Source organism: Monocercomonoides exilis (genome assembly GCF_001643675.1).
Source record: "Monocercomonoides exilis strain PA203 chromosome Unknown scaffold9-1957334, whole genome shotgun sequence".
Lineage (NCBI taxonomy): Eukaryota > Preaxostyla > Oxymonadida > Polymastigidae > Monocercomonoides > Monocercomonoides exilis.
Genome location: NW_027150554.1, coordinates 1261394 through 1276064, shown reverse-complemented (window position 1 = coordinate 1276064; position 14671 = coordinate 1261394). Strand labels below are relative to the sequence as shown.

The 14671-nt window shown below is 35.1% G+C and overlaps 5 protein-coding genes across 5 annotated transcripts; 4 read left to right on the top strand and 1 right to left on the bottom strand.

Annotated features, from left to right (window-relative positions):
* Positions 1-1337: 1337 nt before the first annotated feature.
* MONOS_12618 (uncharacterized protein) lies at positions 1338-2918 on the bottom strand (the record flags this gene model as incomplete). Its single annotated transcript, XM_067865252.1, has 1 exon — positions 1338-2918. The coding sequence occupies one exon, from the start codon at positions 2916-2918 to the stop codon at positions 1338-1340; it is 1581 nt and encodes a 526-aa protein (XP_067732545.1).
* A 2602-nt stretch (positions 2919-5520) lies between these two features.
* On the top strand, positions 5521-5908 carry MONOS_12619 (uncharacterized protein; the record flags this gene model as incomplete). Its single annotated transcript, XM_067865253.1, has 2 exons — positions 5521-5533; positions 5586-5908. The coding sequence occupies 2 exons, from the start codon at positions 5521-5523 to the stop codon at positions 5906-5908; spliced, it is 336 nt and encodes a 111-aa protein (XP_067732544.1).
* A 33-nt stretch (positions 5909-5941) lies between these two features.
* Positions 5942-6974, top strand: MONOS_12620 (uncharacterized protein; the record flags this gene model as incomplete). The annotated part of the gene is made up of 3 exons (XM_067865255.1): positions 5942-6289; positions 6505-6595; positions 6832-6974. 3 exons carry the CDS (start codon positions 5942-5944, stop codon positions 6972-6974), a joined length of 582 nt encoding a protein of 193 aa, XP_067732543.1.
* A 4190-nt stretch (positions 6975-11164) lies between these two features.
* On the top strand, positions 11165-12307 carry MONOS_12621 (uncharacterized protein; the record flags this gene model as incomplete). The annotated part of the gene is made up of 1 exon (XM_067865256.1): positions 11165-12307. One exon carries the CDS (start codon positions 11165-11167, stop codon positions 12305-12307), a length of 1143 nt encoding a protein of 380 aa, XP_067732542.1.
* A 1740-nt stretch (positions 12308-14047) lies between these two features.
* MONOS_12622 (uncharacterized protein) lies at positions 14048-14467 on the top strand (the record flags this gene model as incomplete). Its single annotated transcript, XM_067865257.1, has 1 exon — positions 14048-14467. The coding sequence occupies one exon, from the start codon at positions 14048-14050 to the stop codon at positions 14465-14467; it is 420 nt and encodes a 139-aa protein (XP_067732541.1).
* Between the last annotated feature and the right edge of the window lie 204 nt (positions 14468-14671).

Sequence of the window (14671 nt, the reverse complement as noted above, 5' to 3'; positions counted from 1 at the left end):
AAATGAAAATTGACAAAATGTTTTTTGTTCTCAAAAGTTAATGCAAATTTGAAAATTAAAACAATTAATATCCTCTTTTTTCTCGACGAAGACTTCCCAGCTCGACCGACAAATAACCTGAAAATTTTTTGTGTCGCAGAGGCTTAAAAATGACCTTGTTCGTATATTGCTGTTGAGTGAATAATGCAACCAACCAAATCATAAACGATAGATCGCTCTATATCCTTCAAAATCAGATCCCTTTCTTCCTTTAACTTAAATGGGTTTTTTATTTCCAAGTCATTCGGTTCCTGTCCCTTTTCAACAAACACAATCGATTTTGGATGTGCGAGAACCCGAAAAGTCTATTTATCATTGTGATTAGTTGTAAGAATATCGTGAAATGATACAAAACGCACGAATGGAATGCAAGGTTGGTCCGTTTCACACCTGTTACACCTTCGATTTCTTTGTTCTGTGATAAGATTAATGTTTGTTAGTAATTTTAACAGGCCTCCGATAATGTCAGATCCATTTATAGTGAAATAATACCTTGTTTCACGATCCGAGACTAAGAAATTTTCACAATGAGTGCATTTACGAACGTTTTGGCTGAAGATTGAAAACATATGATAGATTTTTTTCTTTTTTTCAGATAACATATCCAACATTTGATCAAAAACATCAGTCAGTTTTTGTGCCACATTTCTTGGTCTAATTTTCAATTCGTAAAAGTTCCAAATGACTGTTCCATTCCAAACTTTGCTGTTCTTTTTTGACTTCCGGAGCATTTCGAATAATTGAATGAACTCTGCTTGTTCATCGTTCATTATTGCAACTTGATTGCTGTTAATGTCAAGTGCAGCGAAACATTGACAAATAGAAGATAATGAACAGACACTTCCTGTGTTTACAAGCCCTCTTTTCGACTCCAATTGTTGAAATACACATAAACGTGATTTCTCTTCGATTTCATCATCTCGTTTGAGTGCATTTGAAAACGGTTTTAACAATTCGTTTGAATCTTTCTTTCTTTTTTCCATATTTTCTTCAGCTTCAAATTGAAAATTATTAAGATAATCAACTGTTCCATCAATTAAAGAAGATGGCAAAGTTGTTTTTTCATTTGGAGCAGTTTGTGGTTGTGAGAAAGATGATTGTTCTGGAGCAAATGATGGAGAATTCTTCAGAGAGGACAAAGAAAAATTATGATATGTGTCAGATGTTGAATTTTTCGCGTTCAAAAACTGCTATGATGATTGTGATGAGTTTCCTGAAGGTGATGAAGAATTTGAATCAAAAGGAGTAGATGCTGTGAATGCAACAGCAGTTGTGGAAGAAGAGTTCGCAAAAAGCGATTATTGAATAACTGTTTGAGAGGTTCTTGTGTATTTTTCATTTTGGAATGGAGACTCAATAGAACATTCTGATGAATGAATTGAACTGTCTTCTGTTGCTGAAAAGGGAGGGGAGGGAGGTGAAGGAGATGAGGGAGATGAAGGAAAGGAGGAAGAGGAAGAGGAAGAGGAAGAGGAAGAGGAAGAGGAAGAGGAAGAGGAAGAGGAAGAGGAAGAGGAAGAGGAAGAAGTGCGAGGCAGTTCAGAAGAAGAAGAGAAAAAAGATGCAGGAATAAGATCTTTTTGCGTGGATGGTAAAGTTTGGTGAAGTTGCAATGAAGAAGAGGAAGGTGAAGAGGAACAGGAAGAGGAGTAGGAGGAAACAGAAGAAGATGATGATGAAATAAATGAATAATAATGAATAGAATTCAAAAAAGGATGAGGAGAAGAAGAGGAAGAGGAAGAAAAGGAGAATGAGGAAGAGGAAAAGGAAGATGATGATAACAGAGGCAAAGGAGGAAGAGCAGAAGTTGATGATACTTGGATAGAAGTTGAAGTTGAAATAGCTTCTGCAGCCAGTGATGAGGAAGGAGACAGAGAAGAAGGCTGAGCTGAAGTTGTTGTTGCTGAGGAAGCCGATGCTAAAGGAGATGATGAGGAAATAGATGAAGATGAATTGGTCTCATTTTTCAATTGAGAAGTGTTCGCAGGAGAAAAATGTGATTCATTTGAAAGATCTATTTTGGAGTTAATATTGCTTCCGTTATGTGGAGGAAATGAGTGATAAGCAGAAGCAGATAAAGAAGAGGAGGGGATTAGAGGTGTTCCAAGACAAGAGGGAGAGGAAGTTGATGAAGGGGATTGGAGGGATGCGGGGGTTGGAGAGGAGGCTGTGGGAGAAGAGACATTGGAGACGGAAACCATTCGTGAAGTTGTGAGGTTAGTGAAGGGGTTGGGTGAGGATAAAGAAGAAGAAGATAGAGGAGGAGGAGGAGGGCTTGTTGGAGAAATGTCAAGTGGACATATTTCGAAAGAGGAGGAATGCAATGAAGAAGATAATAATGGCTGAGAATGATTCGAAGCCGAAGAGTTATTCGTTTTTGAAATTGATGTTAATTTCAACATCATTGATTGATCAGTTTTATTCTTCAATTGTGGCAATGTTGAATGAATGGATGAAGAATTCGAAGAGAATGAAGTTAATGAGATCGTTGATGTATTATCCTGTGGAGATGCAACCGATGAGACTGGAACTGAAAAAGAAGGAATCGATATATTTTTTGAAGAAATATTTTTTGGTAATTTGGTGAGTTTTTTCTCTGTTAGAGAAGGCTCATGAAAAAGTGATAAAGTAGATGGTAAAGGAAGAGATGCACTTGATGAAGAATGAGCGATAGATGAAGAAGTTTTCTCTGAAGAAAAAGGAACGAATGAGGATAAAGGAAATGTGTTGAAAGGAGAGTCAGGTGAGATGGAAGGTGGAGATGAGAAAGGAGAAGGAAATAAAGGCAACGATGAAGAAGACGATTGTGCATGAAGAGGGAGAAATGAAGATGCTTCTTTTCCACTATCTTCTTCGTCATATCTCTTGCTCGACGACATCTCACTTTCATCATCTGAACTTAGCAAAAATTCCTCTCTAATATTGTTATTTATTTCCCTTCTTCTGCATGAATTTTCCTTCGTTAGCAGCTTTCTTTTTCTGTGCTGAATCCAATCAGCATCATCATAAATGGAAACTTCGATATTGAATCCGAATTCATTGCGTAGTTCCTTTTGAGAGTAATTTTGCGTAAGAGCTAGTATCATCTTATTCTTTATCGGAATTGAAGCATCATTAAATGCAAATCTCAATTCTTTAACAAGGCATGTGAGAGGTGCTTTATTGAAGGTTTCGAAAGAAAGATAAATTAATAAATAAGGAAAAAATTGTTCACACAAAGGAAAAATATGAAAAAATATTTAGAATTATTTCAATAAAAAAAAAACAAACAAAGAGGTGATTTCATGGAATCAAAACAAAGCAATTTACCTAAATCGTTTTCGTTCATGAACTTCGAAAACACAATCAAGGCTCTATCGTATGGCATATTTTGTAACAACTCTTCGATGTTGTCAACGTCTGCTTTAATTGACTTCCTGCTCATTCCACGATGTTTTCTTCCAGTATTGAACATAGAAAAATCTCTATTCTTCAATTTTTTTCAGCAAGAAATAAATATTGATTAAAGATAGTTAAAAATAATGAAAATACAAAATTATGAAATATCAAATAATGAATTCAGTGCTGTTCTCAACCTCTTTCACCAAGATGAACAGAAAATGAAAACAGGAAAAAATGTTTTTCGGTGCTATTTGATCAGAAATATACAAATAACTTGTGCATTTTGAGCGATCCAAAAAACTTCATTTTCCTATTCCAATTTGAATTTTTGATCAAGTTGTGTTGAACAAAACAAAAACAATTCATGCCCAAATTGCCATGATCTATGGAAATAACAAAAATTTCCAAACATGAAAATTCGTTATTTATTCTTTATTATTAATGAAGATAAAATTAAATTTTGCACACTCAGACTGAGATTTGAAGTTCAAACTGATTTAAACATTCATATCTTGAAATTGTGTCATTTTGGAAACTTTCATTCGGAAAAGTTCTTGAAGAAGTTTATTAAGAACTGATTGAAAGAATCGTAATCATTTGAACAAGAATTGGGGCTTGAAACTGCTGAAAAAATCAATGCAAAATTCGAAGATGATATTGTGTTTATTTTGTTGTCAGAACTGATAAACAAGAAATGTCATTATTCAAGGAAAAAATACCAGAGAACAGAAAAAGTTCAAATCAGAATAAACGATACAAATATTTCTCTAATCAATGATCCTCATTCGGAGACGTTGAACAGAATATTTTCAATGATGTCTGGAGAAACAACACTTGAGACATTAGAAATGGAAGGATTCCGCCTTGCAGAAAAGGAAAATGCCTCATCAGCTACAACACTTCTTGGGAAGACAGATCTGTTCTCTCCGCTGCAGTATTGAACCAACAACATTCTGCAAAATGACGAGATGGGGGCTGATGCAGACAACCCTGAACATTCCGAGCAGATTGACAATGCCGAACCTGAAAAAATGCCTCCACATATCTGGAATAAGTTATCAAGAAGGTATGCTTTTTTGAAGAAAACGATATTTGTTGTGGATTCCTTGCAGAGCGTCACATAATTTGTGGAAGAGCTTAACCGACGTTTTATTTTTTCGATCTTCTGTACAAGTCCAATCCTGTTTAAGTGCGTGACGAGCAGAGTTAGCGGTGTGTTCATCCACTCATCATCGTGAATTGCCTAATTTGCACGTTTCACAACTGTACGAGTTGCTATTTCTTTAACCGGGAGAAGGAAGCGATGGTGCTTCACATTCACACCATTCATCTGGGTTCAATGGTGGTGCAGGATGGAATGATGAAAGAACGGAAATATCAGTATTTGTAAAGCAGCCACGTCGAAGATTATCAATTCGGCTGGGAGGCTCAAAACTGCTGCAATGATTTCCTTTCAAAAATCATTTTATATTCAGTGGATGAGGCATGCCTCATCAACGCAAACAGCAGAAAAGCCCTCTTTGATTGTGTCTCCTCCGAACAGCTCACAGTTGTCACAGAGTCCACCACACGTTCCGTTGGAGCATATTGCCCAGCATCAGATTTCTTTCTTGCAAAATTATTCATTCTCTCGAAACAGACAATCAACTTTTGCCTCGTTGTTTTCTGACCAATCCGTCATCAAAACAGGCTATGCACCATCAACTTGATCATTTTCGTTTACGACTTTTGCTTTTTACCCTTTCATTCAGTCTGCAGCTCCAATGTTTTTTCAGTCGACTGGACAGCAGATACCATAACGGAGCTTTGTCTCTTTTTCTGTGTTTTTTTCATTAACAACATCACGAAGCACAACAGCCTCGTTTTTTCGCCAGTCCTTTGGGCATTCTCGAAACGGCTCCTTCTCTTTCCGTGCATGTGGCAGGTTCAACCACAGATCGTTTTCATCTGTCAGCTCGCATCAGCCTGTTCGTGCATTGACACACGAGCAGAATATTATTTTCTTTTTTAAGAACCAGCAGCTCAAGTTTGCCGTGGTGGAGTCACGAGTAACTCCCGATCCAACAACTCCTCTTCAGTTAGTTCCAGATGACCGGCCATATGTGTGTAGCTAGTGTGAAATGCGGTTTGTTTCTGTTGTATCGCTCACAACACACATCCACCAGGCACACTCGAAGATGGACAAGACAGAGCTGACAAAGCAGTTTTTCGAAGCGGAGAAAGAGTGTCAACTAGAGGAATGAAAAAGATAACAGTGTGGGGGCAGTCGCTGAACATTGTTTTGCACATCCTCCTGTCGTATGGACTGTCCACGCTGAAGTCAACAGAAAACACCCGTTCTCAACAAGTGATCCAACAACAGCAGAGACAACAACAACAATTCAGTTCATTTGGAGCAAGCGCATCTGCGTCACAGCCTTATTCCCTCGATTTGCTGTCTGAAAAGAAGATTCCATTTAGTTTCAGAGGAGATGCGAAGAAGCATTAAGGAGATGAAATTAGCCTAATCGAATTCAACAGAATGGGCGGTGGTCTTTCACATTCTGGTGGCTCAACGTCTTCAATTGCAACAGTCTCATCAGGGTCAATAACAGTTTCTTCAACCAACACGTACACCTCTGCCTTTGTTGACTCTGTTTCCTCGTCTTCAACTTCTGGACTCTCAAACTATCGATATTCTCCATTATCTACTGAATCCTCGCTGCCTTCCTCAATTATGGCATTCATGCAGCCTTCATCTTCTTCTTCTTCAACTTCTTCTGTGAGCGAATATGGACCAGTCTCAGCAACACCATTTTCCGCTCAATCTGAGCAATTTCGCGGAATGTGCTTTCACTCGACAAGATTTCAATGGGAATTGCGCGATCAGGTTCTGTTCTGATCCAATCGCCACCCGAGCCGCTGATTGCAAACCTTGTCATTTTATTTTATACATCGTTAGTTAGCTCGTCAGTTGTGCTTTCGTTTGCCTCTGTCATTCAAGAGTTCTTTATTCAGCTTTTGTAGTGGCGGACTGCCTTTGCGTATCAACTTGATGCTGAACTTTGTTATCGGATAATAATAATTGTTGAATCGCTGACTTAGACGACTCAAAGCGTGGATGTTTCAGCCGAAAAAATCGACAAAATGCGTAGACTTTCATCAGAGTTTTCAGACTCTCTCGACAGAAGAATCGGTTTTCAGATAAAGTTTAATGATGTGAATGAAGAGATCAATCAGCTTGTGAAATAACGATCAGAAGGCAACGAGAAGATTCTATAACTTCTGAATGAGAGACGGAATCGTACAGCGCTTTGGAGAAGACTCATGCAGAATTTTTGGTAGCGCTGGAAACGAAGAAGAGACAGCTTGTGGAATATCTCTTGCGCAACCAAGAGGACTTTGTGTCCGGACTATCTGTTTTGGTGGAAGGTGCGTCTTCGGCGCTTGCTCTGCTGAATGATCCAGAGAGAGACACAGAAATGCAGACAGAGACTGCACAGCGTTATTTTGACCATGTGAAGGAGAAGAAAGCAAAGCAACGGGAGCTCAACAGCGATGAGGTGCTTTTGTGATGAAATTGAAAACTTTTCGACAATTGAACGATTTGGATGGGGAATCACATTATGAAAGAAACCTGTTTGTTCTCATTGATGATAAATGAAGGTTTGTTACGAAAAAATGAGAGGATCCTGTTGTAAAAAAAAAAACTTGAAAGAGGAGAAAGAGCCTAAAAACAATCTCCTCATCATCAAGCAATAATTAAATGCAAAATATTAATGTCCATCACAGTGTGCTCTTTTTGAAAAGTTATTTATTCTCGATGAGCCTGAATTATCAAATTGATTCTCAAGACTCTTTTGTTGTAAATATTTCTCTCTCCACCACTCCTTCCTATTTTCAAAAAAAAAAAAATATTAAACTATAAAAAATGTTTGTGTGATTAAAATATCTGTTTTTAATAATACAATTGAACTTTTTGGAAGATAATTTCAATACCATCATCATTTTTCCATATCTTTCTTCAGAGATTAAGATATTGGAAATAATTTTTTTTTATTATTTGTTTTATTTTGTCATAATGTTTTCAATAAGAATAGCTAGCTTTCTTTTTTTTTAAAGATGCAATGGTAAATACCACATTAATCAAGAAATTTCATTTCATTTCCAATTAAAATGCAAGTGGAATCTATTTCAAAATAGGAGTGAAGTGAAGAAAATGTGAACAAAAAATTGTCATATAAAAATATCGTTTTTAATTGAAAAATATTTTTTGCACGATATTATGCCAATTAAGAGACCAATATCAATAAACTGAATATATTTTCATAATTGAACTTGTTAAAGAAACGATTGTCACAATATGTTTTAGAATTATTCTCAAAAACAAAAACACATTATTTAACATATTCTAACAAATAACATTTTTATGAATATTATCAATAAAAATCTCTATTAACAAAATCAAAATTTGAAGATATGAAAACAAAGTTTTTTTTTTAGAAATTCTTCAACAACCCATTTTTGATTATTCTCAATGTGAGTTGTTCATTAATTCTAGTTTTTGGAATGAAGTTAACAACTGAAGAGTTATTTTGATATTTCGTTTACACAATTATAAAAGTTTTCAAATGCCAATGCGAAAAAATGCTATCCGGATTTTTATTAACAACCTTTTTAAATTTCATTGTTTTACAAAATTTTCTGCAAGATTTTTCGAAAGAATAATTTTGAAAACGTGTGGATTGATTTTTTATTGTCATGATTAACATTGATTCTTGTGAATAAAGAAAGATTCTGTAAAAGTTTTCTTTATTTACATTATCTTTTTCAAATTTGTTTCAATATTTCATCGTGAACAAACTATCATTTGTTATGCTATCCTACCCAACTTCAACAGTCCTGACACTTCTCTTTGTGCATTCAACGCTTCTTTCCTTCACCAGACATGATTTTTATCAAATGTTCTTGTACAATATAATGGATCTGAATCAAACAGAGAGAAACTAAGTAGATTATCCTTTACTGATTTGAAGAGCTATCTCTTTGAATGGTGCGAATGGAACGATTCAACTGGTGGTAGTGATCATGGTGGTGCACTTTATGTTTCTTGTACAAATACCAATCTCACAATCATTTCTTGCTAATTCGATAATTGGTAAACCGATGATCTTGGAGGAGCGTTGTGCTGAAATTGTTTGTTGAATATTGATATCATGAAATCCAATATTTCAAATTATTTGCTGCTCATGGAGGAGCAGTTCATACAACAAATCCACAGCAAAATTCTGCTTATTACCATTCAGAAAACAAAGTCGAAAATTGTTCTATCACAAATTCGTGAGGTACTGGATGGTATTTCTATATTGGTGCCTTTCCATCAAACTGACAATTCTTGTTCACCAAATGCAAGTGCATTGCTAATTCTGGTGGTGATTCTGCTGGCTCTCTAACATTTTATCATCCTCCAAGCAACAAACCAAGTCAATTCCCAATTATAGAATGCCTGTTCATCAATAACAATCTTTCTGCTTCAAATCTTATGGAGGTGCTGCAATTTTCTTCTATTCAACTTATCCCTGGATGAGCGGGTTCAAATTCATCACATTCTGTTTCTTCGATGGTAATTCCATAACACAATCTCCATTTGAGAATTGTGGTTCAACAACCCAAGTAAAAAGAGTGTGGAACAGCAATACAGCTGATAACGCTGTGTTCAATGGCTGACTCCCCCTCATCGCCCTGAACATTATAGTCTCAAATGGTGGAAGTGATGTCGATGCCTGTGGCAGACACCAACATGCCCCATGTGCCACCATCGAGTTTGCCCTCACCGGCTTCATTTCCCTCCTCCAAGACGCCTCCCTCACCCTCCTCACCTCAACATTTGTTCCTCTTCAAACACCTACCTTCCGTTCCACAAATGCGAAAATCACAGTTCACGGAAAAATTCCTCAATTGCATCCAGTGCAATAAAATGACAACATTTTCAATCATCATGTTCATTTATTTCTTTTCCATCATAGCACATAACCTCTTCACTCAAACGAAAAAAATGTATTATATGGGTGATTATTTTTGAAAAGTCGCAAATGTTTAATTTTCAAATAAATAAAAAATTTCATATCTTAATCAAATTTCTGTTTCCACTCACTAATCTTCTTAAGAATGTTTGAAATAGCATTTTCCAGAAATAGATTATATGTTAGTAAAGTTTGGTGTATGTTGATATTATTTTGGGCAAAATATTAAATTTTTGATTTATTTGAAAATTAAACTTTTGCGACTTTTCAAAAAGAATGACCCATATGTTCAGTATTTAATTATTAAAGTTATTTTAGACAAATATTTTTCGAATTATTCAAATGATTGTACCATTTAGCGCATGAAATAGAACAGACTTTTTTTTCATAACTTAAGAAACCAAATTCAATGCATTTGTTATTCATAAATAAAACGACAATCTGCAGACGCTAACATTTTTATGTTGTTTTGGTTTTTTATCAATTCGTTTCCAGCTGTAATATAAATTCATTTGATAAAGATAAAAAAACCTTTTTCGCAAATAAATTTTTTCTCAAATAATAAATTTCTAACCTAACAGAATTTTTGAGAAAAAAATAAACATCAACATATGCTGATAATTTTTTTCATCTGCAATAAATTAACATTTAAAATTGAAAATTAATATAGAACAAAATTTTGTATTTTCTAAATTTCAAATATGTCGAAAGATCATGGCGTTGTGGGCATTTTATTTTTTTGCTCAAAACAGCATAAAATGATATTTTCAGCTTGTAAAGAACAGAAAAAGTGACTTTCGATGTTGACCAAAATGCACAAATAATTTGGTTTTTTATGATCATTAATTTTGGAAATGTGATATTTGTTTGAATATTATTCATTTAATTTGTGAATATTATTGCTTTATTAATGCAAATAAGTCATCAGAAAATAGTTTTGTTATTTTAATCGTTCAATTTGAATTTATGAAAAAATCTGAAACATAAATTTCTTATTTGAGCTAAAATATTGATATTTGTTACTGTTTATCGAAATTTTTCAATTGAAAATTCAAAAAAAATCAGTAAAAGTTGACTTGTCATTTTTTTATTTATTTATAATAATTCCATAATATATTGAGATTATCACAAAAATGTCATTTGCAAAACAGGTGTCAACTCTAAATTCACGATGCAACGTTCTTTGGAAAGAAATACAACGCATCGGTGGAGATGACGTTGATTCATTGCTCGTCTATTTGTTTTTCAACTACAGAAAATCATCTTCAGTAATTAATGATTTACTGAAATCCTTGAATGGTTTCGACTTCAAGATTTTTTGATTGTGAATAACTTTTATTTATCTTTTATAATATTTATTTGTTAATTTTTCTTATTTTTTTGTTCCAATGAAAACTTAGAATTTTACGAAATGCTTCTGAAAGATCTCTCAATTGTGTGTAAGCATGCACAATTTCACACGCAAACGATGATCCTTCAAGCACTCACGCGCAACGCATCATTATCTGAGCTTCTGGACTATGGATTTGACATCACTGAAAAAAAGTGTAATTATGCAAAACAAACTCTTTCAAAAAACCAAGTATTTTTAAAACCAGCACAATTGCCTCACCCACCATCATGTTAAAGTGGTTTGTAAATAATTTTATTATAATTTCTATTTTTACTGTTTTTTTATTTTTTCAATTATTTTTTTTTTTTAAGGTCTTAATGAACAAGATTGAGAAAAGGGCAACAATTGGATGTTGGCCCATTCCACAGAAGCATCAACGTCATTGCAATCAGCCAAGAAAAGATCAAAAAATGTACCAGATTACGCACAGTTCATAGAGGAATCTGCATGGGATGATATTATTATTACAGAAAAAAATTATTCAAACAAAAAACAATCTTCGTCATTAAAAAAATCTTTTCCTTCAATCAACAATGCTGATGTTTATCCATCTGCAGAACCTTCTTTAAAAAATAATGTCCCATCTTATCTGGTGAACGATCCTATAAGTACTCAACTTCGGGTTGAAAGAAGGACAACAAAAAGCAAACAAAATAATTCACTTCATCACAGTCGAACTTCTCCGTCACCAATACCATTTCATAAACAAATAAAACAAAAAACTCAAACGTCATCATCATCTTCCTCTTCTTCCTCTTCTTCCTCTTCTTCCTCTTCTTCCTCTTCTTCTTCTTATTCCTCTTCTTCCTCTTCTTCCTCTTCTTCCTCTTCTTCCTCTTCTTCCTCTTCTTCCTCTTCTTCCTCTTCTTCCTCTTCTTCCTCTTCTTCCTCTTCTTCCTCTTCTTCCTCTTCTTCCTCTTCTTCCTCTTCTTCCTCTTCTTCCTCTTCTTCCTCCACTCCTCATTCATCCTCCTCTTCGATAAAAATAAAAAGAAAAGAGACAATCAATTCTTCTCCAGCAGATGAAGCAATTTCATCTTTTAACAACGAAAATATTTGGGAAAGTGGTCAACTGATGGAATATGTCACTTCACCCACTCTTATTCCTCCTCGCGCATTCCAAAATCTTTTCTCATCTTTCACAAAAGAGAACAACATTTCAGCGCAACTACCAAATTCAAAATGCATGTCAAGCGACAATTCAACAAATATTGATTCATTAATTTCTTCTTCATCCAAATCAACGGTAATTGATTTTAAATCCACACCTAATATTCCATTAAAAGCAACAAAAGGGTTAGCAAATCTTGGAAACACATGTTTCTTGGCATCTCTTCTTCAGTGTTTTTCTTCAATCACTTCACAAAAGCCAACGATCTTCACAAAATCACATTCAAACAAGACTTTATCTTCTCAAATTTTGAGTATTTGCAGACAAATCCTTAAAGATAAATCAAAAGTGCATTCGTGGATCCCATCGTTTGTAAGATGATGGGAAAATTTTTGTGGATACCGAAGCAAACAGCAGCAGAATGTGTCAGATGCTTTCAACTATCTTCAAACTCTATTTGAAAAAGACGGATTATGAAAGCATGATAGTTTTAATCCTGTTATAGTTTCACACAGGAAATGCGTCAAATGTCAAAAACTCACATCACAAATCGATAAAATTGAAAACAACGTAATCATCAATTCATCATCTACTCACAAAAATTTATCTTCTCTATTTTCAACTGAAATACTTGATGGAAAAAACAGCGTATATTGCTATGAGTGCAAAGAAAAATGCTGCGCAGCTCGGTGAGAGGAAATGATTTCATTTCCAGAGGTTCTAACCCTTTCTCATGAATGTGCTGTTCTTGCCAGTTCTCCACCTTCTCGAACACTTTTAATCGAGACTGACATGCCGAACAAACGTTCATTTTGCAAAGGATTTGCAAATGAAAAAGATTCAACATTTCACTAACACAACAAAGAAACAACGTTCTATCATTTCATTGGTCAAGTTCTTCACAAACAGTTTGATAACAGAAATGGTCATCTCATTGCTGTTGTGGAAAGAAAGGAAGGAATAAGAAAGATGTGGATCACTTGTAACGATGAAGATATTAACACATTTGATAGTGACAATTGGGCTAAGTCCTGGAAAGATCTTTACACACAGTGTTACACTCCTTCACTTTCATTCAACGTTAAAGAAAACTCACTATCTACACATCCAACTATTTAATTTGGTGGTTCCTCTATTTCTTCCTCCTCTTCTCAATCTTTTAATAACAACAATGCAAACACAGATTCAACTCCATCATCATCGTTGATCACTCCATCACATCAAACTTCTTCCATTCCACAACTTTCTTCGTCAATTTCAACAAATTATGGATTGGAAGCACGAAAAGAAAAAAGAAAGAAAACGGGCATCTTTTCTTTTAATGAAAAGAGATTAATCTTCAAGCCCAAGACGAAATTATGGAAAGAGTTTTCAGATGAAACAGACATCAAAGTTTCATTATCTCACTTCCACAAGCTGACAACAAACTTCTCAAAAGCGAAAAGACGTACAGACCTCTGCGGCATGTGCGAGAAACTCAACTATCTGGAAAACAAATTAAAGTCATCTCAAAACTAAAATGGACTTTCTTCTGCTGAGTTTCATACACTCAGACTTCTTCGTCAACATCGTCTTGTAGCAGAAATGCAACGAAAACATTATCAATCAACTGTTGATAATCTGAAAGAGGGAGAAGCAGTCTTCGTCTTCGACTTCAAAGAGAAATGGAAACTCCCCATCAGAAAGAACCAACTTCAACAAGAATTCTTCAACTATCAACAAGTTTCTCAATTCACTGTGATTTCACTTCAAAAAATAAATAATCAACAAATAAAAAGAACTTTCAACTTCTTCTCCGACTGCCTCTCAAATGATCACAGATTTGTCATTGAGTGTCTGGAATCTGTGATCAAAAGAAACTTCTTCTCACACACTCACACTTTTAAGTTCTTCTGCGATTCGGGTCTACACAACCGAAATCGCTTCCTTCTTAACTTAATCCTCTCCAAACAATCCAAACTTCTAAAAATGAAAAACACTCAACTCAACTTTTTCGCTGAGCACCATGGAAAGAATATCTGTGATAGTGAATTTGGTGTGTTAGTTAATGCAATTGACAACAATTTATCAAATGAACACATCACCACAATTCATGACTTGATCAACTTCTTCGAAAACAATATGAATAATTCGACATCCACTTCTTCAACTTCACAATCGAACAACTTCTCAACATCATCATCAAACTCTTCACCATCTTCGACATCTGTCAATGACTTTGAGAATGAGAGGTACTTTGAAGAATATGAACCATCTCAACAAATCTCATGGCCATCATTGTCTGTTCCACACATGAAGGACTATTTATACTTTGAACGCAAGGGCTCATTTGTCTGTGCTTCAGCTGTTGGATATCTTCCTCAACGCTTTCTGTTTGCCCTCGAATCTTCGACAATGAAAGAAAAAGTTCAACGTTCAAGAAAGACATTTCACTCTGATATCACATCATCAAACTCTTCTCTTCTAACTCAATCTTCTCAAGATCTTCTTTCAAGAAGATTTGAGCTTCTTCTTGACTCTTCTTCTATTAATGAATCTTAAAATTGTATTAATGGTGTCCCTTTTTAAGAAACTAGTTGTTGTGTTTGCTTAGCTGGCACTCTATCGGAAGGGTGCTGGACATGACTGTTCGTATTAGATACTGCAGCCTGCGGGCTGCTTTATTCGGACCTGGATACGACGAACAGCCTCCCAGGTGCACAGCAGTTAGAATCCGATTGTTTTCTTTTGGTTATTGTCCCTGAT